Genomic DNA, 27798 nt, shown 5'->3' with positions numbered 1-27798 from the left:
CAGAAGTATCATGTGTTTCCGTTCCGACTTCCCACGATCGCTCAAAAATCCGTGGCAACATCCTGTTTGTCGGGACAAACATCTTGTTCCCGTTTCCAAAATTCGTTTCCGCAAAAGAATCACGGCTGCTGCAAATGTGCCAAGGTTATTTTCACTCGAGCATCCATTGACGTCAGTGACAATGGACGAAAATTGTCCACATAACACCGCTCGCTTAAAACTGCTATTCGAACCAGAAGTCAAATGGTAGTTGAACGACTAGGAAACCCACGTTGATACAATTTCGGTAGATACAGAATCGCAATGGTGGGAGTGCATCCTCGGGGTCGTTGTTCCGCGTTGGACGCGCGATGATCCCGTTTTATTTATCATATCTTCGCGAACGACTATCGCGGTTAGGCTAAAATTACTCTTCATTCAGACCTGGACGCGTGGGTCCCATCTGAAAATTTGATTAGAGATCGAGTCGTGAGATTCGCGAGCATTGTACTCGCTTTATGGATGTTCGATGCTGAGGATGTTTGACACTGAGGATATTTAGATCTAGAATTATTTGCAAGGTATTGGAGATACATACATTATCTTCTATTTTTTTATTCATCGGTTTCCTTATAGGATCGTAGCATCTTCTATATTACGTATTATGATAGTTGTCGAGACTATTCAATCGGTATGTAATCGACCAGTAATAGAATCTGTAAGGGTTGATGAAATGTTGAAAAGCATGAAGAGAGGAAACACGTTTCCGTTGTTTCGAGTAATTTCGCTCGATCGTCTCTTGGTCTCGGAATCTTTAACCTTCGCGGGCTTTTCGGCGGCGTGCCAACGGATTCCGACGTCGGTCGTGTTCCATTAGGCCAGGGTGGGGTTTTGCTAAAATTGCCCCGCGAGCGAGCAGCGAGGCGCCGACATGTGTAACGCGCTGCTGGGCTCGGCCAGAGTAAACAATACATTCTTTCGACCGGTTCTTTTCCATCTGTTGCACGCAATTTTAGACGAACGAACATATTCCGAGCATCCGACATTCTCAAACCCGTTTCGCGACTTTTCCTTTCGTCGCTTCTCTCTCCTCGATTTCCATTCGAATCGGCGTCACGTTTATTCGTTTCGTAATACCGCGATTCTTTATCGTCCCGGTGGATTTACGACCGAAGAATTCGGTAGAAATTTATCTACCGTACCCACTATTTTTTCTAACATCGATCTAACGCGAGAACTAGTTTTCGTAGAAATTTATAACTTTGCGCCACTTTATTCTGTGATTTTTAAAATCGCATTCCTCGAATACTCGATCAGTTTTCCTTAAAAAATGTAACCGGCTATAATCGTCGAGGTCTGCGTATGGCAATCGTGTAAACGAATGCATTACGGAATGCGTACGGTCGATTAACACTCTTGTTTCGAACGTATGTCGGAATTGCTGGCAAAACACAACTGCCGGTCAGCTGAGCGATGATTAAGGACAAACAAGATAACCCGTGAGTGAATTTCCAAAATTTTCCACCGCGTTGAGCCCCCTTCCAAAATTTATGATTGCAGGTTTTACAAAACTCGGACCCTCGCTCGACGGCGCGTATTGTTTGAGCAGGTATAGAAACATAAATTGGGGGAGTATAAATCTATAGAGCGTAACGAGGGGTCGCAGTAATTCCCTTCATTATCTGTTTCTGCGTACGTGACACGATGGGATCACGTACACCATATGGAAAATCTGACCAGGACATTATCTCCATTTTTCCTGGCAGATGGTAAAAATCCTGATTATTACGAACTTGTTTACCCGCAAACTTGCTATCTACGAAGTCTAAAACTAGGATTTATCGTGAACAATTTATATTCGGATTTATATAGTAACGCGTGTCATCGCACGTATCTCGAAAACAAAGTGTCGATCTTATACGTTTCGCTGGTTTTGCAAAAGTCCATAAATAAATACTGCTATCTACCGAGACTTTCACGCTCGCAGCGTGAAATCGCGAATTTTCGCGAACACTGAAACTACTACACACACTTTAAACTATAAGCTATTCGTAGCGTTTCTGCGCGGTTATGGTACAGCCCACGCGTAATTGTACGCTATCGACATTGTTGGACGCGATAATCAGTGTTTCTCATCCTCGAATACTTCAAAAATTATGCTCTCAATTATACTATAGTAGAAATGTTTAAAAATTAAAAATGCTGCTATATAACAGTAAAAAACTCTAGTATTTATATCCGAGATATAGCTAGCAATTTTATATAAATTTCGATTAAAAATTAAACCTCACTTTTCAATCAGAAAATCACAATTCAATTCTCAAGTTAAAAGAAACTTTATTGAACGTAAAGCTCCTTTAAATCAAAGACCAGTTGAATAATTTGAAAGCCTGATGGAGCAAATAAGTTGAGCTTAAGATTGATAAATGCAAGCTCGTTCGCGAGCAGCGGTAATGATTTCTTCGCTGGCAGCTTTCGACGGTTCGCATTGACCTTTGACCTCGGCTGAAAGAAGCTTTCAGCGGTGCACTATTAATAGAGAAATATCGATACCGCGAAGTGCAAAACCGGAAGTACGAAGAATTATTCGCCTACGAAACGTACTCAAATAATTGTTGCATAAATAGAATTATCAGAGATGCATAAGATGAGGGAGCCAATCGATGCCGTAAAGATTACTCTGCGATTGAACCATCTTGCAACGAGCTCAAGTGACTCATCCTGTATAATTGAGAGCATGAAAACACGATGTTTGTCGATTTAGCAAAGACTTTGCTAATTGAAACGGCAAATAATCGCGTATGATTTTCATTATTCGTTTTGTATTGTTTCTTTTCACGATGACGAAAGAGACGCGTGTTAAACGAACCATTCACGGGACAGATTAACTTTGTGGAATTTTTACAAATTTTATTGCAAACAGCCTCGATTACGGTTAATCGCTTCGGCAAATGGATAGCTGAAATATCGAACCGCCGATATACGTTCCACGGCGCTATGGAAGTATCGAGCTTAATTTACTTCTAACAGGTTAATAATAGTTATCGTTAGTAATTACTAGATCGCACAAAATTGACAATTAAGGAGCTGGAAAGGAAATACGTGCCACAGCGCAGTAAATTCGCACGAAAGCCAGTTCTTTCTTCGCTAAATTGATCTAGTTAATGACAGAAAAGTAATAATAATGTGGCGTGGATTTTCCAATGGGATGTAACCATCGAATTGACTGGTTTACAACTAATCAAAAACCATGGTAATGATACGTGCTCGTTGCAAAAAGTGACCGAGGAATTATCGTATTTGGTGCATGTATTAATTAGTATTGCATTTGAGGCGGACGTGACCGCATGCACGTTACACTGGTCACGTTCTCTACTTACAGATGCTTGAACTGTTTACGTGAATTTCTCTCGGTGCTTGTCATTATAAGCCGATCTCCTGCCAAGGCAAAATTTTTATTGTTACCAAACGCGCACACGTGTTTCGCGTTCGTGGCGTACGCATCGAAGTGATTTTTCATCGTAAATTCGATCTCGTGACTTTAAAACGCGCGAAAGAATGCGCGTTAGAAAAAAGTTAGCATCGCAACAGAGATATATTTAATTTAATCGACGATAAAAAGGATTTACGGTCATAGATCCGAAATAGGCGAAGATTTGGCGGTGTTCCACAAAAGCGCGCGTTCCGTGAAAAAAGCCGCGCGCGCAGCGTGTAAAGCACGTGCTGCGCGAACCGGGATGCGCGTTGCACGACTCGCCCCTTCCCCCACCACCGTCCACACAGGATGTATTAGACTCACCCCGTAACCGCGGCCGGTCAGTGTTGCTTCAGTCCTCGTGAAGTGAAGTATACCTTTCACGTGCTGTCACGCGCGATTGTTCGCAAAACGAGCTAATCAAAACTAAACTCTCATTCGTGCATTAATTTCGAGTCGCGTTGACCGATTTTGGAAAGACTTTCCAACTTTTTATACCGCGTATAATTACCGGCATTTTCTTTTTCTAAGAAAGAAAAGTTTATCGTTTGTCGTACGTATCGTTCGTGTACGTATTGCATTTTCGAAAACAAGATTCGCACGAGTGTTCCCGGGTAATACACCGTGACGAACATTTAAGACGCCGTTTCTACGGACCTGCACGTTTCTAGAAAGGTTCGTTCAGCGAAGCGTTCGACCGACGTTCGAGCGTGAAACAGAGAATGTAAATTGTATCTCGTCGAGAAACGTGTCAAAAAGGTAGAATCGAAAAAGAAGACTGAAGTTTGTCGATCTCGTGACGGAGAATCTAGTCAAAATGCCGAAGCCAAAGATTCCCAACCCCATCGCCAAAATCTCCAAGTTCCTGAAGCAGAGGACGAAGGTAAATATGTCAGTCGTGTTTTAACGACGGTGTCTCTGGTCATTTATCGATGTCGATGGTCGTTAGTCACGGGTTATTAATATGTACCACTCGTGGGAGTTTATTTTAGGAAGGTTTCAGCTTGATTTTCGGTGTGATCTTTTTAGGTAGAATTGCATTTACTCGGTTAGTCATGGAAGGGATGTTTGTTGAAATTCCGAGATATTTTAGAACGGTGATGAACCTGAAGTTGCGGACATGCAGTAAGATGTAGAGTTTAGACATTCGGTCATTTGCAAATTTCAATGGTTAAAAATTTAGTCGCTTGAAGATTTGACGATAGAAAAATGTCCTTACAGAGGAATTTAAACCCCTCAGAATTCTAATCGGGTGCTAACAAAAGTTTTTTCTATTCATCGACAGGAAAACTTCAAATATCATAATTTGTTTGTCGAACACATCAGTCACATTATCGTTCCAGCTATGAATTGTGGATTTAAAAAAATTAACGCATGTAGTTTCCTTGCTTGTAATTCCAATTGGCATCTTTAGTTAATCAGGTTTTAACATGATATTAGCATATATTAACATTTACCGAGCTATGCATCGATTTAAATACAAAGAAAATAATTGCGTATTGTAAAATTACGTTCTTCGCATTCAATCGATTCGTCTGAAATCATTCACCAAAAAAAAAACTTTTTAGAATTTTCGATTGACGCTTAGCAAAAAAGATGATAAATTACGTACAAGGCGAAGAAAATGCAAGTAATATTATGTCAGAAAAGATGTAAACATGTAAGATCACACGAGGATTATTTTCAGAAATATTAATTAGAAAGGGTTCGGTATTCGTGTTGCTCTAATGCAATTAAAATAAGGGTATTTCGTTTGAAAAGGATGGTACTCTCGGGATTCACTGCACGCAGATAGAAAAATATTCCGACTCAGTTGTTTACTCGCAATACCGGTCCTTGGCCGCGCCTAGGTCCACCTTTCACAGAATCCGGCTTCGTTCGATACACCACCGGACAATCTCCAAGTTATGCAATCGCCGTATAAACACGTATTTTATCACGTACGTGCTCCTATGTGAAGGGTTGCGCTCGAGATGCTACTCCGATGGGGTTGATCGTGACGCGAAAAAACAGCGGAAATTATGGCACGAAAGATAAGGAGGTAATTTCTAACGCGGAAGATAAAACGCACCGCAGGATAAGATAGAAATGGGGTGAAATTTAATTGGGATATCAGAAATTTCATTTTCAAAAATTATAATTTAGTCCACAAGTTTTACTCCAAAATATATAGAACATTGCCAGAAGATACGATTTCTAACGAAGTACAAGTATCTGAGCAATTTGCTTTGATCTCGAGAAGATCGATTAATTTAATGATGATTAAATTTAGCAAGCCATAGATGTTTCCTCGCTGGATAACCGTATCGAAGGGAATTCAACAGGATTTTTCTTCCCAATTAAACACTTTCATGTGTTAATAATAAATTAGCGTTTTCACGAGCGCGACGACATTAATCACGTCGAAACGGACGGATAATGGGGTGTCTTGAAATTGTCTGGCACTGGCTCGAGTCTGGACTCGTTTCAGCTCGTGAGAAGCTAGTTGAGAGATTAAAATAAGTCGAAATGAGCCTACTCGGGTATGGACGTGCAGGAAATTCGAGGCAATTCAGTCTTAGCGTAGTTGGTACGTGGTTTGTTCTCCGTAAGTGCTTCATGCAACGAGTTACTTTTTAAAAATTTGTAAAAATCGTGAAAAAAAGGTGAATATAAAATCATTGGTGAACATAATGAATTGCAAAATTATCGAATATGGAATTTAGTGTATTAGAAATCCTAATGAAATCGGTAAATGTGAAGTACTAACATGAATGTTAGTATTAATAAAAATGTTTTTCTCAACTTTGATCATCGGAGACGCTTCTCGACTGGTACAGCTACATTAGTAAGTCGTGTTAAAATCAAAGAGAAGAAAATAGAAACGTTTAAGAAACGTGATCGATCTATTAGCTCGGCGATAATAACTCGCACTCGCAGCGAGAAGAATCCAATCGATTCTGTCGAAGAATTCTATAAACATCTATCGAATCGCTGTATTTATAGTCATTCATTAAATGCTGCGGTGAATGATGATTATGTAATCGTTGTTTGTAAACGCAACGATTGTTTGATTTTGTAATTTTTCCTTCTCGTTTCATCGATGTTCTTGCGTCGCGACAGTCGTTGCATTTCATCAGTCTTTTTTTAAAGTTATAAGAAAGTATCTCGTTTTCGTAAATATTTTTTTTTAATTTGCAACAGTCGCGTGAGCGACGATGAGGTTGAACGAAAAAGGGTAAAGATCTATCTTTCGCGTATTTCGATAAAAATCGTTAGATTTATGAACTTCTCATCATTGTCAACCAAGTTGCAACGAAGGACGATCAAGAATAATACCGTCGAGGCCATTGCGAGTCCCTCGAGATACCCTGGTCGGAATTCGCTTGTACTTGACATTAAAACGACCAGGGAGGAAAGAAACTGACCGTCGAAAGGATTTTTATTTCGCGAATCTCGATGGCCATTTGAAGAGATCGCATTCGAACGGTTGCTCTCGCAGTACCATACGACTCCTCGAAACGATCGGTTCGATTTTTCAGAAACCTACAAACTTTCTTCGCTTTTCAAATTTCAAAGGAATCAGTGTTGCAACATTCAAAGACAAAAATTAGAAAGTTGGAATACAGTGAAAATTTATCACGAATGTTGGAAGACTGTTCAGAATTTGTGGAGCTTGCGGTTCAAGATTAAGTTGATCTCGATAATACCGAGATCGAAAAATTTCTCTTCGAGAATTATCTATGAATCATGTTCGTCGATACTCGTCCCACCCTTAATTACGTCTTTCAACACTCATCCAGGATGCTCTCGGTGAGGCAGTCTTGTCTTTTTTAAATTTGTATTATGGAATTTCTACAGTAATTTATTTCACAAAACACTCGAATTCTTGGTTCCATACGAAATCCAAGAAATCAAAAGATCGCATTTCTCATTTCACGCGGAAAAATCTGCGAGATGTTAATTTAAGACGACCTTCGGAATCGTAAAGTAACAAAGACCGGTTAAAAATAAAGTTTAACAAAAATACGGTCTCGAATTTAGGGTCGGGGTAGTCCGTAAATAAAAAGCTCCGGGGATAAAATTTAGAAGCTGATCACTGCGATCGTAGTATTTATTATTAGAATTAATTGCGTGTTTTTTAACTGAGGGGAGATAAAGAAAGTATTATATCGGAACACGTTGTAGCAAATAATATGGTTATCTGTTCGAACGTTATATTTTTTCTTGTTCATGGCAAACGCGGAATACATTTTTTATATAGGAACTATTTTTTAGGAATACGAATATGAAGGAATTTTAAACTTTGCGCATTTGAAAAGTGGCCAAATTACTTTGTGGCATTCAGGACAAGACATTGAACCTGTTAGTAACTGTAGAGAAGGAAAATTATAGTTAGGCCAGTGGTTGATAAACATTGCAAGATGGCGAAAACAAGACCGATCGACCTTACGTTCGAACACGTCATTTTGAACATATCCTCTTTCTCTCGGTGTGCATCTCGATTGCCACGACCTCGGTTATCGTGTGTCGAGTAGAGGTTTTGTCTTCGCGGTGCAGAAATCTTGTTATGCCATCGATGGATCGATCCGCGAGAAATAAGAGGCTCGATATAAGAGGATCGACCAGCGAATTTGAATTTTAAATCGCATGGTGTTTTGTCATCGCTCGATGAAAGATAATCAACCTTTGCACTTGTGCATCCAAGTTTAATGGAACTGCGGATTTACATTGTTCCATCTGTTTCCGTTCGTTCATTTAGCTAATTACTTTTCTACTTTCCATTGCGACTTTCACTATTTTATAATCATTTTCTGATTTATTTGTTTTGCTTTACTCTATACCGTAATAGATTATCGGTCGAGTGTTATAGATGTAGATGTACTATTCTACTCTTTGATTTACTCATACTACTGTCATCGAGTAAAGACTGTCTACTCGGTAGTTTATTCACAGGTCCTCTACCTCAGGTGTATTACGGAATGTACCGTCTACTCTTCAAACTAGTCACATTCTAGCTACTTTCTAATTTACTAACTCCGTATAATTAATTCTATAAATAGCTCCGTTACAACTCGACTCCGAAATGCATCTACCCCGCATTCTGTTTTCTCGCGGACCAAGTCATCAACGGGAATAATTATCGAGAGAAAGAACAACAGTTATTCCGAGTGATCGATCAATGGTTGTATCGCGTTACGAACGATCGAGCGTGAATTCGATTGTTTACAAAAAAGAATGACAGTTGCATTGTAAAAAGACACTCGATAACGGAACTCTCTTTTTTCCCCCGCGATAAAACGCGAATTTTTACCGAATGCGTAGAAGACAGAAAGCGAGTGTCACGGGTCAAGGGAACTTCGGTGATAAAAGGCAATGCGTGTGACGCTCGAGGACACATGCATCGAGATGCAGATACTCGTTCGAGCCAGTTCGTTCTCTTCCTGCACCAGTTTCGACGTGGAAAACGTTAGCGCAAATCGAGAAAATAAAATGATATCTCGGGGCTAATTAACCGTTCTTGCCACGGAATCTATTTAATGAGATTAATCGTTCTGATAATCCTTTCATTTCTCGATTGTCTCGACCATTACTACTCGAATCAAATGGGTTCCTGTAATATTTTTGTTATTTCTCGCGTTTACAGTTTACTCGCTTTTTTCTTCATCTTCGACTGGCTCCTTGATCATTTGCTCGACGAAGAACGGCTTAATTGACGCGACCTCGCTTCGATTCAATTCGCTTCGCGTAAAAACCAGAACGAACTTGCTTGCAAGTACTCGCATTAAATAGCTCCTTGATTAATTCGTATCGCTGCAGTTTCTGCGAATTTCGTGCCGAAGATTACGCACTTCTGCATCTTTCAAATACTCGATAATTCAATTTTTCCATAATGTCTTTATTTAATAACAAATTGTAGTTGAAGCTATACTTTAGAGCTACATATACTACAAAAAATTAACAAAATCTTTGATCGACATAATTGATGGCCAAATATTGCTACCTTAACTGCGTATAAAAAGACAACTCGAGACCCAATGAGTAAAAAGACACAAGAGAGTATCCGAAGATTCCACGTAAGATTTCCTGAAATACCAAGGACACTGCTGGACAAATTACATATGACCATAAGAGCCGATCATCCTCGCGCGTGTCTGTTGTTATTCCACTATTCATCGATCCAGATGCAAACAATCGGTAAATCGCATTTGCGCAGCTGCCTTGAACGATAGCAATTTCGCACAATCGTCTCTCATGGGATTACGGGGTGCACCGACATACCATCCTGTTGCTCCATCACGGCTTTGCATCTCATCCATTAATATTACAACATTTACATAACATAGTTCACGGTGGCTGGCAAGGTTTCACCTCATAAGCCGATGATACACTTGCTATGGGAATTTTCCAATTGGAAAAACAAATGTTTATCGTATTAAGATCGAAAGACTTTAATCTTCTTTGTGATGAATTACATCATATTCTAATGAATTTCGTACACAAACACATAGATGTATTTATCTGTTTAATACTTCCTCGAAATATTCCGAATTTCTATTACATCTTTTTCGAATAAATTCTTTCGAAGAGATCGTAACGGGTTTTATGGAAATGCAGAATAATATTATCAGAGATTCAAGACGTTTAGAGAATCTCTGAATGTGAAAGGCAGGAATTCTATATTTGGATGCATCTTCTTTCGTATCTATCCTCGTGGCAGAAATTCCTGTCTATTTTGAAGAGACCCACGGACTTTATGACGACATTCACGGAATCCTCTGCAATATTTTGTCGATTTCCATGGGAAGAAAGGTCAAGGTGACGGAATTGCAATTAATGAGCGGCATTAATATGCAAGATGTGGAAAAGAATGACGCATTTCTTTGGGTATTAAATATTCATGATGTTCTTGTGCCGGTGGGACACAAAGCTTCGTCAAACATTGCAAAACAAAACGTCTACAATTACAACAGCACACTTGAATGCATAGTAGTGCGTGTTAGCTGTGTTAGACTTAGAACTAGGTTTAGATTAATGAAAACCCTCTAGTTTGCAACCAAACAGTAACTTTTTCGATATAGCCTGTAATATGTGCAATTCAACGAGATCACTGAGGCTGCAGTTTTAATTTTCAATGAAGATTAGCAGTAATTATTTCAATTTATCGAACAATCGTTAACGAACTTTGATAACGTTTGAAATTTCGATCTAAAATCTCAGAGCTCGGTGAATCTCGTTCTCTCGTAAATGTCACTTCCGAAACACAATCCCGAAATGTTCCTCAGCCTTTTTCCCCGAATGTTAAAGTTCAAACAAATAACATGTTCGACGTTTACAGGTACTGTCTATGAGCGAGGAGCTCAGACGAGCTCTGTACGCGAACAGTGCCGTCTCGTTGGACAACGACATCATCATACCCGACCTTGTGGGCACCACAGAAATCCTCAGCGACGAACACAGGGAACACCTTTGTCGACATTTACCTGCCAGGGCAGAAGGCTATCTCTGGAGTCTTGTCTTCAGCACCAGCCAACACGGCTTCAGTTTAAACAGCATGTACAGGAAGATGGCCAAAATCGAGAGTCCTATTCTGTTGGTGATCGAAGACACCGAAGGAAACGTGAGTTACCTTTTGGACCATAAAAGACGGCTGTTTTATTGCGGTACGATCAGAAGCTCATCAAGTATTGTTCGATTCCAGGTATTTGGTGCGTTGACCTCATGCGCTCTGCACGTGAGCGACCATTTCTATGGCACGGGCGAGTCCCTGCTCTTCAGGTTCACACCTAGGTTCCAGGCTTTCAACTGGACCGGGGATAATTTGTATTTTATCAAAGGAAACAACGAGAGCCTTGCCATCGGCGCTGGAGAGTAAGTATATTAATTTATTGTTATGGTTACAGGAATTTATTGCTCTTGGACTTATCCAACTTTGCTGTATCATATCGCAAACTTTGATCGTTACGTAGGACTTCATTAATTTGTGTACACTCTTTAACATAATATTTTCTGTATTATCAGTGGCAAGTTCGGACTGTGGTTAGACGGCGACCTGTACCAGGGTAGGACACAGTCCTGCAGCACGTACGGGAACGAGCCTCTGGCACCCCGAGAAGACTTCGTGGTGAAGACGCTGGAATGCTGGGCGTTCATATAGGACACGGCCTCGTACTCGTTGTCCACGACTTCGCCCTCGCCGCAGCCTAATTTGACCTGAATTCGAAATAGTCTCGTGCGCGGACGTTTGTCTCGTCCCCAGGAGACGATCACGCAGGAAGGCTACTACCGTTTCTAAGAGACATTTTACCCGAGGAGATTAAAAATGATTAACGGGATTATTTCTCACCGGTTACCGTCGATAAATCCTATAACACACCAGAGACCCGACGCGTATCCTTAGAAGACACTGCTGGATTGTCGATTGTGTACAAAGATGGAAATGGAGACGAAGTTGGTGCGGGAAGATTGGAACGATGGAAGAAAATGATGAAGAGAGTCGAGACGGAATTTGAAGGAGCCATGGACTTACAATTAAAATGATCGACACGTTGTTTGATCGTCCTATCTGTTTTTTTCCTCTTTTTTAAGTTGCCGTATTTATTTTATTTTTTTATATGTATACATACAAGCGCGCGCATATATATAGTTATATACACAAATGTGTTTCGTTGAATGAGTTGTTGCTCGTTTTTATCTGAGTTCGAAAGAAAAAAGTCAAGTCGAAGGATTGGCCACGATTGGCGAAGAATTTGTTTGTACGCGAAGATGACGTGGCGTTGCCTTCGAACTAGTCGCGAGTATGATAACGATAATAATTATTAATTGTATCGATAACGATGATTCTGATAATAATGGTACGTCGCGTTTTGACGAAGATTTTATGATCGTTGACACGATCGATGATCGCGAGTAAGAGAGAGAATGAGCGGATAATGTATGAATGGTGATCATGAAATGTCTCTCCTCGAAAATGGGGAGAATCGATGACGCGAAAGAATAAAATGACAGACAGAGAACCACGAATCGAACGATGATGATGATGATGAATAACGTTGATGAAAAAAAAACATAGAAAACAAAACCACGATACAACACGACACTACGAGAATGCTAAACTAACCGTGTTTGTTGATGTGTAGATAATGTAGATAGATGAATGTAAATATATATATTACGAAAATCGTGTTAACGGTAAAAAGATTAATTTTAATGAAACTGCAAAACCGGTATATACGATACTATGCTAAAAGCAAGAAAAAAACCTAAAAAAAAAAAGAATAAACAAGGAAACTACTCATCGTTGCAGAAGACACTGTTTGTGTAGCTCGTCAACACGCAAATATCCCGAACGAATACACGCTGGTTACCAATGTAATACACACACATTCTGTACACACACGATTTAACAGCAGATGCGTTACGATACGATGTAATAATAAAAAAAAAGAAAACGAAGTCTAGGATCTGAGAACATAAGTAGCTTTAAAGAAAAGGAGAGTTCGTGTTTTATTCGAGGTTGACACACTTGATTAATGACCATAAAAACAAGGTTGAAAAACTAAGATACACATCAGAAGAAACAAGAAATAAATAAAGCGACACGTTTGCAAAGGCTGTTATGTTTTGTGGAACGTGCTTATTCTATGGTGTCTCAATTGACCACAACGAACACACACGCCTGTGCCTCGCTTCGCTCTCTTTCTCTCCCTCTGCTAGAGAATATACGTGTACGTATCATTACTGGGTGCAACGTAGGCTTCTTTTAGTTTGGGGTGAGGAAGGAGTCTCCTATCATTTTAGGGTCCTTCCTTTTGGCATAAGTTGCATCGGTAGAATAGCTGACGCTAGTGATAGAGATGGTGGTAGAATAGTTACTACCTCTCGCTTTCTTTCATTTCAATGTACCAGAGTCAATTACTCTACCACCTTCGACCCATTCTCTTAAATTTCTAAAAGCTAGCGCGTTGGGTACTAACACTGTTCGATCAACTGCTACGCCCACATCAACATAACCTAACTACAGTACCAATGTAAACCTAATCAAACTACTCTACCATTAATCTTCTCTTACCGCATCTTTACGCTAGCGCCATCTACTCTACCGATGTCAGCTGAGCCCTCACTGGCCCACCATCGATGGAAGCCTAAATTGCACGCGACTGTACACTATAATATTTCTATGGTACCATCGTAACGGTCCTGCTGCGTACGATCAGAGCCTGAGGGAAGTGTTGCGATTACGCTTTGCCGTTCTATGCGAGCTTTATGCGAACTCAGACAATAAAAATACAACAAAATGAGCAAAGATTTGCCAGATGGTTATATCGAGTTTTTGTTATACAAACACACGTTTAGTAGTTGCACGCGAGCATCATGATTTGACACACCAAGTGTGTTTGCGGTAATGAACGTCGAGTTAGAAAATTTTGAGGAACGTTGTTGTACAAAGTTTTCCTATGTCGCGTGAACCGTTTCGCTCGGCTCTGATTTTATTTTTCATTTTTTTGCTGTGCAAAACGCTGTTCGAGCTGTTGTGATCTTTTGCGAGTTACAAAGAATCGATGAACCGTTGCTTGTAAAGAAACCATCGTTTCTATCGCTTTGTTAATATTGTTAATTTTGATGTAAAGATCGTACGAAAAGGATTTAACAATTACGAACGCAAGTTTTGATAGAGGATTTTATAAATCGACTGCGAGCTGAGCTACTTCGTGACCGATTCAATCGATACTGTTTTAAGAAAGGATTTTTCGAAAACCAAAAAGAGGAACGTCCTTTTATACCGTAGCGAAATTGCACCAGTTAGCATTCCTTCCGTTGTAATAGGAACACTTTCTAACTCGCGTCGTTTCTACGATTTTCGACTTTCGTACCTCTAAACGACTGCTTTTAGAATAGAGCAAAAGCCTCGAGAGAAAAGCAGCGTAATTTAAATTGTAAGAAAATGCGTGAATAACGCGGGTTGTGAACGTAGAAGATCGAGGTCAGTCTGAAACAAGAGAATCGTAGATCTGACAAGGGAAGGATACGATATTTGGGACACCAATGATTTAAATTTCACTCAATTGTGGAGGACATTATCAGAATTAAAAATCTTTTGGATTTCAAACTTTGATATTCTCGGATTTCGAAATCTGAATATTTCAAGTTCAGAAACTTTCGAGCGTTTTAAATTTCTGAATCCCCAAATTCCAAGTTAACGAATCTCGGAATTCTCAAATGTTCTGAACATCATTGTTTCCCTACTTACGTGACCCCCAATATTTGTGCACGCTTTGAATCAGTGTCCCTAACATCGTACGCTCCCCTTGTGAATGAGTCATACCCGGTGCACTGGTTACAAAACGCACTTACCAAAAAATGACAGAAAAGCGAAAGAACTAAACGAACAATTAAATAATAGAGAAGCTCAAACAGATCCACACACACGTACACAGATACACGGGAGAAGAACGTAGAACAGCCTGGAAGACTGTGTATGAAAACCTGTAGCTTTACCGGCTTCATTTTAGGATAGTTTCGAGGACACCGAACCTCAATTATAGAGTTGTCTGAAACACCAAATTAGCGTCTAGGTGTACTCTTGTGATACTAACGAGTTTAAAACAAGATGTCGATTCGCTTTTTAGAGCCGCGTCACTCGGGGTTCAGCTTGTCGTTGAAGAGCGAAACGCGCGACTCTCGAATTAAAGTATAGCCCAGGACAATACGAGAATCAATGTAAAAGGAGAAAAAACAAAGTACTCGACCGTAATTATGATTTCCTCTTTATTTTCTGTTCCGAGGAGAAAAGGCTCGCCTTTCGAAGATCATTGGTATAAATGTAATCGTTGTAACGTGAAATAAAAGAAGATGTGTGTTTGAGAGTAACATTTTCTTTTGTTTGTTCGTTTGTTTCTTTTTCTTGCTACTTCGCGATTTAGTCCTCTCTGTTTCCTATGTTTCATTTTTTTATAAGATTGATAATTACGTGTATCGTTGATAAAAATTGAATTATATCGAGACACTTCTATTGCTCCTTTTAACGCTAAATGTTCCATGTATCGTGTACACTTAACAATTTGATTTTGGTTGTTGAAAATTATCGGAAGCCTCGGTTTCATTTTAAGTTTATCTTCTACGCGTGTATCGAACGTAGAAGCGTTCTCAGCACCTGTAGGTGTCCAATCGAAAATATATAAACACGCTACTGCCTCCACGATGAAAACTCCTATACGTAGATTAATCTATGCCACGCGTTGAATCCAGCGAACATAATTGTTAGGAATCACTTGATATTCGATTCGACTATGGAATCGTTGATAAGCTCGATCGATGTTACAAGACCTTAGGTAACGATCGAGGGACAGATATGCGTTCGTGTACATTGCTGAGTATAAGGTTCGCTAGAGAAATAATGATTTACGGGAGGAAGATAACTTTCATAATTGGTCAACCGAAAATCGAATGGTCCCCTCCGCATCGTTATTTTCCATAGAGGAGTCTAATGTTCACTAGTGTACACGAAAACCTAATCAGCAAAAGTAATGGAGAAACATTAACACTAGAACAACTCAAAATTATATTCTGTTCCATATTATTTTTAAGTTTCCTATACTTCGGGGCTGAAATAAGAAATTTGAAGTCTACCATTTTGTATCAGGTTGTTCTAGCGTTAAGAAAATGGAAGAAGAAAATTGGCCAGCTCACACGAAATCGTAAATGTGTAATCGCAAACTCGTATATGTATATGTATACTCGTTAGCTAAATTAGTGGACGTTAGGCGTTAAATTAACACGAAATCGAAGCAAGAGACGAAGTAAGCGAGAACAAGCTCGCTGAGACGAGGCGAGACGAACTTTCCTGGTAATACACATTGTCAATTAGATTCAGACTGATCGCAGGGATTGACGAGGCATTAAGAAATTCAATGTTCTTCGGTGTTTAGCTAGAATACTGTTGTCGTCGTCGTCGTCGTCGTTGTTTGACGATGATCGTCGATGTTTGACGATGATCGTCGCCGTGACACGATATCCTGCGTCTCGTGAACGGTATAGCAAGACAATTCGAATTTCATCCCGTTAAAATTATAGCTTTTCTTTTTATATAACTTTTTAATGATATTCAGTATATGTAAAGATAATTGATAACTGTTTTTACCTTGCTTGAAATATTGTTCGTTAAACAACTTTTTTTCTATTAGTTCTATTAACTTTTAGTAATTCGATTCATGCCTAAAAATCGAAACTTCATGCTATATCGTTTTACAACCGTAGCCCGTTTTACACGTAGACAGCTATTCGTACCAGAAACGAAAATCCGTAGAAAAGTAGAGGAACATGCAATCGTTCTCGTCTTGTATCCCACACACACATAATCAACTTTTAAATACTCAGATACTTATGTACGTACAACTTTCATATCCTACATACAATCAATACGACATTGTAACTTACAATTTATACTTCATATTTCTGATACCATTTAACAGCTATCTACATCGCAGAGCACAGCGAGTGATACGATACCTGAAAAATCGAGAGTAAATATTTTTGTGGAATCGATGACTCCTCATTTCGAGATTCTGATGATCAATATATATTGTCAAAACTATCAAAATTTCAGTATCGTCAATAAACATTAACTTTAACTTTCCACGCATTAATTTAAAATTACTGAGTTCCTAAATTTTTCAGTTTCTCAAATTATCAATAAAAATCTGTTGTACAGAATATTCTGTTGCTATAAATAACTTAACGATTTCTTTAAGTATCGTATCATAATTTCTGACCTGTGCTTAACTTAATATTTTTTTTTATAGGAAACCATGTTTTTTATATTAATCACATTGAAGTACAATTTGTTGAATAGTACGATATACGTACATAAGACTCGAATTTCCAAAAAAATATTCTAAAGGAATTTTTCCACTGTTCCGCACTGTGTCAAAGGAACGATTTCATTCTAGCTACACTAATCAGGAAAACGCGATATCCTCGTACGATCGAACAAAAGTATCACAGGTACTTCAAATCATTCTTCGTTTATCGAATAATTCTTATCGCTGTGTATACAGAGTGGCAGGAAATAGGTCAAACTTTGGTGGCGTATTTTACTCGTAAGAATGGTGCGTTGTTAGAAAAATGTTGAGGAGAGTTCAGTGATAGAGCAAGCACAAGACTTTACATTTCGAAATTTGCAACTTTTTAAATTTAGAAATACGAATTTGGTAATTTGGTAGAATACGCTAAAATATCCTGGGACCAGTAAAATATGTCATTGAAATTGTACCACTTATCTGCAGTAATTATAATCCCTGTCACTCTGCGTACTAAAATAATACACGCAAAACTACAGCTTGGTCAAAAAGCAGACACACCGTCATAAATCACGATCTACAAAATGAAAAAATCTTATCCTTAACCATCATGGTCGATAACCGAAAAATAATTCATCGAAAGAAAAAACATATCCTTACGGTTTCGAAGCCCTCGCGTAGAAGAAAAACGGGCCAACCGATAGCCAACCTGTTGTAACAGTTGTTAAATCAAAAGAAAGGGTCCGGGGCTACACAGGGGAGAACAAAGACCCTCTTGAAACACACACAACTCTCTGGACCAATGAATTTTACACTAACTTAACTAATGTACTATCGCCTAAATCGCTATTTAACCGCGAAAGTGATCTCCCCGTCTCTGGATCCTCTGAAGCTATAGGAGAGACGCATCAGCAAGCAAACAATCATATTCCCGAGGTTCTCACCAGTGACAAAAACAAACAAAAATACACCCGAACAAACACACTGTGTGTCTATCGTAATCGTGTATTAGCCAACTGTATACCGTGTACGTTGAATTACACATGTGTCGAACGAGCCACAATTACATAACGAGCGAAAGGATACACGTTCGTGAATTGATTTGATCACTCTTCAAATAATAACTGTATTCAACAAACTTGCAACTGCATAATTTGTATAATACGACACCTTTATTTAGTATATCTTTATTATCTTGGCCCTTGTTTTCGGTGGCGTAAGGTGGCTAGGGTGAGATTTTATTGGGATCACCTGATCGTGAGAATGCAACGCGCAGTGATGTATTGCGGATGTAATACTTGGTGCTTTGTGTACCACGCGTGGTGATTTAACACGGTACCATAAAACGCATGACGACCTAAATGTCCTCGATCAAAAATCTCGTGTCAATTTCAGTTTTCCCATTAGAAATATAAATATTTTTATAAAATATTACGTTCACCGAAAAATATGAACATCATAATTGTGAACGTGTGTCCTTTCAAAGAGGTTTCATGTAAAAAATCATGATCCACCGAGATCGTCACGTTTCTCTACTCTCACATAATGGGAGAGCAAATAAGTGTGCGTGTGTATGCATGTATATAACGTATCTATACATATACAGTACACAGTGCAGGGAGCGTGTATGTGTGTATATACCACGCACGTGTACATTACGTATACATATTATACATACGAGTAAAGGTTTAGCGTCGCAGCGTGCATACACGGCAAACAAAACTGTAGCGCGAACGAGGCCACTATACATATATACATAAATATACATATATACATATATATAAATATAAATATAAATATATACATACGAGTAACGATTAATAATTGTAACGTTGTAAAGCTGTGACTAAAGGATGTTTCGTGACTGTAATGGCTGCATCAGAGTTACTAAAAGTCGAGATATAGAATACCGAGAAGAGAAATGGGATTTATTTTTTTGCCAACAATGAAACGAAGCGAAATCGACAGTAGAAATGTGTAGGATCAAGAGAATACGAGTATTTTGCGATCGAACGTGCGACGAAGCAAAGTACTCTGCTGCTAATGTTACGTGGGACGTTATGTATGTATGTCAACGTCAAAATAGTCAATCTTGTTCCGTTTGCAAAAAAAAAGAAACGCGGATCACTTTGGATGCGTGTGCGCGTATGTACGCTTAAGAATTGTGATATGTGTGCCGCGCACATGCATATATGTATACAAAAGATGAATATACAAGAAAAGATATTCAATAAAACGCCAATATTGTGAAGAAAAAAAATACTCTCGCGTTTGTTCTTTCTATCGATATATTTCTCGCTCTGTGTCGTCTATTGCTACCTTTTTACATTTAATTTAACTTAAAACTAATCGATCGTACGTTTATCTAACTAGGAAATTATAAAACAGATTGTGACCTCGAGGTCATCTTCGAGTGTTTTTGAAATAACCTTAAATGGTATAATTGTTGCATTCGTCGTGGAAGCATAACGCTTTATGAACGCTTATAAATACATGATGCGTCCGAGAATCGGTTGCTTCGACTTGAACTTGTTATAATTATATTTATTTTTTACTGGATCCTCGTGTTACAAATGGCTGTAGTAAGATTCGTGCTTCACCATATCCCTCGTGATCTGATCCACTGCTCTGCAGCCTGTAAATGAATAAACAATGAGTAGAAAGTCGTCTTTCATTGAAACGACATGCAAATTGTGAAGTCGCTACTACAGTAATGTACCTGTTAATGCAAATGCCAAGTCAATTTCCTTCCTGAAGATTTCAAGTACGTGTTTGGCACCTTCCTCGCCACCCTGAGACAGACCCCACAATAATGGTCTGGCGGCGAATACCTGAAACACGAAAAAAAATTATGAGACTTTGATAACATTTTGAAACAATTGAAAGAAAGCAACAAAAGTTGAAAACGTTACCATTTTCGCACCCATTGCAAGCGCTTTGAAAACGTCGATTCCTTGCCTCACGCCTCCGTCCATGTAAACTTCTATTCTTCCCCTTACAGCGTCTACTATTTCCGGTAATGCTTCGATCTATAAACGCGTTATTTTTATTACAATCGATATAATAAATCTAAATACATAATACGTCGAATAATACTTTATGGTCCGAGTCAGGTATTTAAAAATCACGTGATACCATAGTCACGTGGTGACGCAGTCACGTGACACAAACTGTCAAATTCGACAGTTCCGTACAAGTTCTAACGAAGTGTAGTACGAATTAAAGTAAACGCGATCGCGTTAATCGTTCAAAGTGTGGTTTAAAAGTGTGATTCTAACGATAATGGGAAAATATACAGTTTTATCTGTAAAAAGAGAACAACGAACCGTTGCTGGGAGAGTGTCAACTTGACGTGCACCATGATTTGAAACGATGATAGCTGCTGCCCCGTGTTGAATGGCCAACTCTGCGTCTTCAGCGGACAGAACTCCCTTCAGAACGAGTGGCAATTTTGTAATACTACAAGCAGAACGACAAATGTGAGTACCTTTTTTCATTATCGATCGAAAACTGTCAATGACCGAATAAATTTTAACCTTTTGAGCCACGCGATGTCTTCCCATTTCAAAGAAGCGTCGAACAAGTTCATGACGTACTCGCTCAAACCAGATCCATCCTTCGCGTTTTTGATTTTATTTGACATTTCTCCTTGGAAATTTCCCAATCTAAAGATACGTGCTTCAAATTATTTTTCTGTTTTTATAAAAAGTCAGTATTTTATCGTGTAAAAAATTACGTACTTCAAATGTGATGGGAGCGAAAATTTATTCCTAATGTCAGCTCGTCGGTCACCAAACAGCGGTGCATCGACTGTTAGGACGAGAGCTTTGAAACCAGCGCGTTCTGCGCGTCTAACTAAATCTAATGTAACATTACGATCGATGTATATGTACAATTGGAACCATTTTATCGCGTTTGGCGCGGCTTCTGCAACTTCTTCGATGCTACTTGTTGATATGGTTGAAAGTATGTAAATGGTACCGTACGCTTGAGCAGCTGAAAATTAAAAATTCGATTCTATAAAGAATATTATTTCAATTATTAGTAGCTCGTTTTTAATAAAAAAGTCGCGAAGAAATTAATGATTTATAATACTTTTCATACCTTATCTTAAAAAGTTTGTACATTGATAAAGTTATTTGCATATGACAATGAATGCAAAATGATTTAAAACGTAACATTAAAAATAACTCGATAATAAATTACGTGGCAATAAAGTAATTCGAATAATTATGCATTATCCTAATGCATTATTCATGACCTAACTCAATAGCTCTAATGTAATCCTGATGTAACCATATTGTATATAAACAAATTGATGCTAATGAACTTGCGCGAATGTTAAGTCGGGTTATATTGGATATACAAAGTGTGGGCGGTATGATTGAAAGATGCACTTTTGCATATCGAATGCAACTGGTCATCGAGAAGTGCTTCGATCACGAAGGATCGATCCTCAGTCGACGCGTGGCAACCGTGTCTGCTTGGTGTGTGTTGTCGTTACGATTTACCTAAACGATTTTGACACGTAGATAATAACTGATAAGGAATCGTAGTCAGACAAATGAGGTTAGTGTTATGTAGATAGTTAGTTAAGCGGGTGGCTAGTAGCGGGCTTTCACATAATGATGAAAAGAAATGTAGTAAGCCTGATAAAGTTCTTCTTTCTGGCGGCTTTTACTGTTTTCCTGACCGTTGTTGTGTTCCGCTACATACGAACGTCACCTAACCATGAATTTCCAACACCGGTAACCGCATATTTGGCAGTCAACACTGATAGTGCAAGAAGCTCGTTTGATTCGAGGCAGAATATCAAGGAACATCTCCATCAGGTACGGGTTAAAGACCTGCTCATTATCGGCAAGGTTGGTGCAAGTGAAACAGGTTTAGCAGTATAACTTAACCTTCTGCATTCCATGCAGTACCGTACGATGCTTTCTAGAACCTTATGCAAACGATGCGTCATTTAACATCGTGATTGATCTCGCTGCTTTTACCTTGAACATGGCATTACATTCATAAATGTAAAATAATACTTTTTGACAGGATACAGATGGAAAAATAGATTGGCACGATTACAAACAAATTGAAGAAGATGCAAAGAGAAGCGGAACAGGTGAACATGGAAAGCCAGCATTTCTTTCTCCATCCCTTGATTCGTTGAAGGAAAAACTGTATCAGGTGAATGGTTTTAACGCCGCGCTCAGTGATGAAATTTCAATGAATCGCTCTGTACCTGATATTAGACATCCAGATTGTAAAAAGAAGAAATACTTAAAGAATCTTGATGCAGTCTCTGTGATAGTCTCCTTTCATAACGAACACTTTAGCACTTTAATGCGTACTTGTTGGAGCGTTATCAATCGTTCACCAGCGTCGCTTTTAGAAGAAATAATATTGGTCGACGATGCAAGCACCAAGGTGGAGCTGAAGAAAGAGTTAGACGATTATGTTGCTCAACGCTTGCCAAAAGTGAAGATCATAAGGTTGCCACAACGATCTGGATTGATTAAAGGTCGATTAGCTGGAGCAAAAGTTGCTAAAGCTAAAGTACTTGTATTTTTGGACTCTCACAGCGAGGCAAATGTAAATTGGTTACCACCTCTGTTAGAACCCATAGCACAAAACTACAGAACTTGCGTGTGCCCTTTCATTGACGTAATAGCGTATGAAACATTCGAATATAGAGCTCAAGATGAAGGAGCTAGAGGGGCTTTCGATTGGGAATTGTACTATAAGAGATTGCCATTATTACCCGAAGATCTTAAACATCCAACATTACCATTCAAGAGTCCAGTTATGGCAGGTGGTCTCTTTGCCATAAGTGCTAAATTTTTCTGGGAATTGGGTGGATACGATCCAGAGTTAGATATATGGGGTGGTGAGCAGTACGAATTATCCTTTAAAATTTGGCAATGTGGCGGTGAAATGTATGATGCTCCTTGCTCAAGAGTGGGACACATTTATAGAAAATTCCCTCCTTTCCCTAATCCAGGCAAAGGAGACTTCTTAGGCAAAAATTACAAGAGAGTCGCCGAGGTATGGATGGATGAATACGCGGAATACATCTATAGACGGCGTCCACACTTAAGATCACTGGATCCGGGAAATTTGACAAAACAGAAAAATTTGAGAGCCAGGCTACATTGCAAGCCATTCAAGTGGTTCATGGAAAACGTAGCATTCGATCTTGTCGACGTATACCCTCCCATAGAACCTGACGACTTTGCATCCGGAGAGATTCGTAACATGGGTGTACCGGAGTTATGTTTAGACGCGAAGAAAAGAAAAAAGGACGAATTGGTGGTAGTCGACATTTGTATGAAAGATAACTCAAAAATCATAGGGGAACAAGAGTTCAAATTAACTTGGCACAAAGATATCAGACCAAAAGATCGCACAGAATGTTTAGATGTTTCTCGAGGAGACGCAAAAGCTCCTGTCAGTTTGTATCCTTGTCACGGTGGCCAAGGAAATCAGTTATGGCGGTACAACGTTGAAAAACAGTGGTTGATGCATGGCTATTCGTCGAGATGTTTAGACACAGACCCAGCGAGTAAAAAAGTGTTCGTAACAAATTGTGATTCGACGTCTCCTACCCAAAAATGGAGAATCGAGAAAGTAAACATGAAAGCTATTAATAATTGGGACAACGTGGGACCGAAACGACACTGATTCCTCGCTTTTTATTGCCGCCATTTTTTTAGCCCTATTTAAGTATCTAACTTCTAATTATCCATATGTACATAAACGACATATGCCCTACTTTTATCGACTAGTCATACGAAATCGTAATTTTTGGGTTCACTTTTCTCCCCATCATGATACAAGGGTCACGAAGTTATGTTATATAAAAGCAGATTGTACTTTTTATCAATCTTATAGTATCGATGAAATCGTTTTAATATCGTCTGTACGAAATGTAAATATTGTATGAACCCTCTGTTGTGCCTTACACGTATAGCTGCATTTAGAACCGCGTGTTAACTCCATTAATTACTTTACGAAAAAGTAACTTCGCTTTACTGCTCAATTTTTATCTATTATAGACCTTTTTAGTTCGATTTTCAATCGACATTATATATTTAAGAGCGTATAAGAACTGATCGAATCACGAACTTTCTTTATTGCCAAATTTTTAACGATTTAATTAAGTCTATCTCGATGACTGATGTATAATGTATCCTCTTTTAATCGTTCGATTCAATGCGATACGGAAAATAAAATGTTTCTCGTAGATCGCCGAATATTCTTTTGTGCAATTCAAATAAACAAAAAATTCCATTGAATGCACTGTTAAGTAGTAATTTTAGAGGAATAAACTGCGACAAATTCTACGATTTTTATACGGTCCACTACGGTTTTTAATACAGTTTATATTATACGGCGATTGATTTTAGCACAGAATCGAGTTGAATCTATATTTTATAGGAAATTATGTATCTTTGTTCTATTTTATCGGGATAATCTCCGAATGATTCGACTGTGATCGACGTCGATTTTACTGGTTCCAATGAATGGTTGCGCTTGTTATTGCAACTATTTTTGTAAAACGTTTGCATAATTTAATAAACATTTTTATAACACGATGTGATCGAAAAGCATTGTTAAAAGACTACCTTAACATTATGAGATTTGAAGAAAAATATAAATTTCGTTGAAAAATATTTTCGTCAACTCACCTCTGGCGTTCGCGCATTCACCCTCGGGATGCGCCATGCGTTGCATAGCTGCTGGTGCGATTCCTAACGGCATCAAGATTTTTTCACCCAAAATTGTGGTGCTCAAATCCCTTTGTGATACATCTCTCAAAAATCGGGGCTTTATTCTGTACCTGAAAACCATTTCCAAGTTCTGTTAGCCTGGGATCATTAACGCGCTGATAACATTTTTCATTATATCGCACATGAAATTACCGCGCGTTAGATAATCACGCGTTCAATTACTACGCGTCGAGTTACTATGTTTTGATTTGCCACGCGCCAAATTACGCGATATATCTCCGCACTAAATTACTCATTTAATTACTGCATACCGAATTACCGAAATAATCAGATGTTGGACTATTCGTTAAATTACCACGCGACAAATCACCGGTCACTTTGTCATTGTTATCACTTCATTGACTGAGAGTCGCATATCCCTATGTGCAGTAATTCTCCACAGTTCCCTTAGTGTTCAGCGATATATTTCTATCGAAAAGTACCTAATTTCCCAATAATAATGTTCATACTCACTTCTTGAAAGCCTCGGTGTTGAGCTTCAAAGTATACTGGTCTCCCGCTCCGGAATTGTAATAATCCCTGATGGAGGGTGTGAGGTTGTTCTGAGCATGGTTCTCGAAGTCTTGTATGCAGATGAATTTTGACATGTTTGTGTCGGTTAAATAAATTAAACGAAAATAAATAAATCGGTATCGAACGGGTATCGAAAGGAAATTCGGTTGAATACTGATCTAGCGGAGAGAGATCGTTACCCGAGCGTGCACCACGCGGTAATGAGGAAAAGGCGGTTTTATAATGTAATTTATTACGTACGATCACAATACGAAAGTGTGTGTTTTTGTCGTGTGTCTCGATTCCTGCCAGCTGATCGCGCGAGTACGAAATGACTGAGGTTCGCGTCGAAATCGCGACGATAACCCCCGTGTCCACTAATGTGCCCGATAAAATTGTTTGCTCTATTTAGTTTCGTCTTATTGACTTTGCTTTATCTCCGCGGAATTAATGAGATACTCGTGTGCGCTTCGCCACTGATTTCCGGAAGATGAATTCCACCCTTTGCGATACGTCCAGCGATGGACACGTTTTAATTGCAAGTATATTAATACACAATAACTTCTTTGTGGTGCTTCCAAGAAACTATGCAAATATAAACTCGTTACTTTACCATTATGAAATAAATCGGGCGAAGAAGTAGTATTTGAAGAAGAAGTAGTGATATCAATCTACTATTTTTCTCCGAGATAAAGGTTATCGATATTACGCACTAGACTCAATCAAATAATTAGGAGAGCTACTAAGCTTGATAAGTAGAACCTATTTCATTCTTTTGAGAAACAGAAATTACTTATCGTATCATTTATTACAAACTGCTCGTAAATTTTCTCGTTGATATATCACCATAAGGGCTGACAGCACCACTGTCATTTTTTGGTTTTGATCATTTGTTACAACATAAAAAGTTGTTACATAAGTAGATTGTCAGTGTCAATGTCGAATTGCGTTAATCAAATGAGTTAATCAAAGTTTTTGACGGTCAAATGTGTTCCGTCGAATCTGTAACTTTTATGGTCGCGTGTAGATTAAGCATTCCTTAATTCCTTCCTTAGGAATGCTATACGTCCTGAATATTTTACGCGAATAAAATTTGTTTTCCTACAGAATTAAGCAGCACTCGAAATTTTTATCGAAGAGAATCCATTCCACTTCAGGTAAAATCTCTAGTAATTCCAATAATTATGTTTGACTACGCTCGTAATCAGTACGTGCTACAATACATGAAAATACCTGGATATAAAACGAACAGAAAAAGCCAGCTATCGAGTTCAGGAATGTGTGTTCCAATCTCTAATGTGTCAACTCAGTATTTTATATCAGATTTTCGGTGTTTGGTATCGAACTAGGAAGTCGTGCCGAATGAATGAACAAAAGTGTCTATTCGTAAAAGTGTATATCGTTATCTTCGAATCAGGGCTATTGAAATGGCACGTTCTGTTGTTCATCTGATTAGTTTCGTTCGATTAAATTTGATCGTCGCGTCGGTTTTTCGCGATAATATTGCGTTGTTGAAATTATGTAATATAATTGGATCCACAACATGTTTCCATTTTCTGCGCTCGACGCGACTGTAATCGATCGCGGAGGAGAAACGTTATCGCGAATCATGTGCGAAACGTCATATGTACGTAAATTAATAATCCTATCTATGTTTGAACGGTACTCCATCCGTTTTGCAATTCTCGCTGATCTTGGTTTTTTGAGACATGTTTGTTTCAAAGTTTAGTTTTTTTAAATATCTCTATGAAACCGTTCGAGCAAAGAAGTAAACCATTGATCGTTAATTATAAACGTTTATATAAGTATGTCGCGAGACAGTCATGCTTCTATTCTCATATTCGTATAAAAAAAAACCTTTGAGAAAACATTGAAAGTTATACACGCATTTGAGACCTCAACGAGCCAGTTCGTTGACATAAACGTTAATGGGCCACGCCATAATGAGTCTTTAACGTGCTTCTCAAATACAATAGTGTTCTGTGTCATTTTTTAAAAGGAAAGAACGGGAAGAAACGCAGTAATTCCGTTTAAATCGTACTTTATTACATTTCTGTTAGAAATAATACAGAAAAAATTGTCAGGGGCGACGAAGCTTTTCACGTCGGAGACGCACGAGGTGAATAGTGTCGTTCGAAAGAAAAAAGAAAAAATTGGTAAGAGCCCCAAATCGTACGAAAGTCTGCGACCCGTTAGAGGGAAACACCATCGATAAACGCCATCGATTCGATAATATACAATCTTAATTAATATTTATATCATTGAACGTCTGCGAGGGACCATAAATATA

The 27798-nt window shown here is 38.7% G+C and overlaps 3 protein-coding genes across 20 annotated transcripts in view; 2 read left to right on the top strand and 1 right to left on the bottom strand.

The window, feature by feature from the left end:
• mtd (TLD domain-containing protein mustard) overlaps positions 1-15304 on the top strand; it is a 107880-nt gene extending 92576 nt beyond the window's left edge. For 16 of the 17 annotated variants that reach the window (XM_076536322.1, XM_076536319.1, XM_076536318.1 and 13 more), the window contains 3 exons: positions 10773-11054; positions 11136-11305; positions 11456-15304. In XM_076536322.1, coding sequence (XP_076392437.1) covers positions 10773-11054; positions 11136-11305; positions 11456-11591 — 588 coding nt within the window. In that variant the 3' untranslated portion in view covers positions 11592-15304. Of the gene's footprint in view, positions 1-3792; positions 4338-10772; positions 11055-11135; positions 11306-11455 lie in introns of those variants that run through there. The other variant, XM_076536326.1, reaches the window with a different exon arrangement.
• Positions 15305-19502: 4198 nt separating this feature from the next.
• Hao (Hydroxyacid oxidase) lies at positions 19503-25960 on the bottom strand. The gene is made up of 8 exons (XM_003707261.3): positions 25470-25960; positions 24915-25066; positions 20973-21228; positions 20769-20897; positions 20559-20691; positions 20145-20261; positions 19952-20063; positions 19503-19867 (listed from the first exon to the last, which is right to left on the bottom strand). The coding sequence occupies exons 1-8, from the start codon at positions 25601-25603 to the stop codon at positions 19800-19802; spliced, it is 1101 nt and encodes a 366-aa protein (XP_003707309.1). The 5' UTR covers positions 25604-25960; the 3' UTR covers positions 19503-19799.
• Positions 21600-24821, top strand: LOC100874829 (N-acetylgalactosaminyltransferase 6). 2 transcript variants are annotated; one of them, XM_012294757.2, is made up of 2 exons: positions 21600-22097; positions 22279-24821. In XM_012294757.2, exons 1-2 carry the CDS (start codon positions 21858-21860, stop codon positions 23905-23907), a joined length of 1869 nt encoding a protein of 622 aa, XP_012150147.1. In that variant the 5' UTR covers positions 21600-21857; the 3' UTR covers positions 23908-24821. The 2 variants fall into 2 exon arrangements, with proteins under 2 accessions (XP_012150147.1, XP_003707310.2); XM_003707262.3 differs by having other exon boundaries at positions 21606-22064.
• Positions 25961-27798: the final 1838 nt, after the last annotated feature.

This window comes from Megachile rotundata, chromosome 10, assembly GCF_050947335.1.
Source record: "Megachile rotundata isolate GNS110a chromosome 10, iyMegRotu1, whole genome shotgun sequence".
NCBI classification, from domain to species: domain Eukaryota; kingdom Metazoa; phylum Arthropoda; class Insecta; order Hymenoptera; family Megachilidae; genus Megachile; species Megachile rotundata.
Note: the sequence above shows the minus strand (reverse complement) of the source record. Positions and strands in the feature narration are given on the sequence as shown.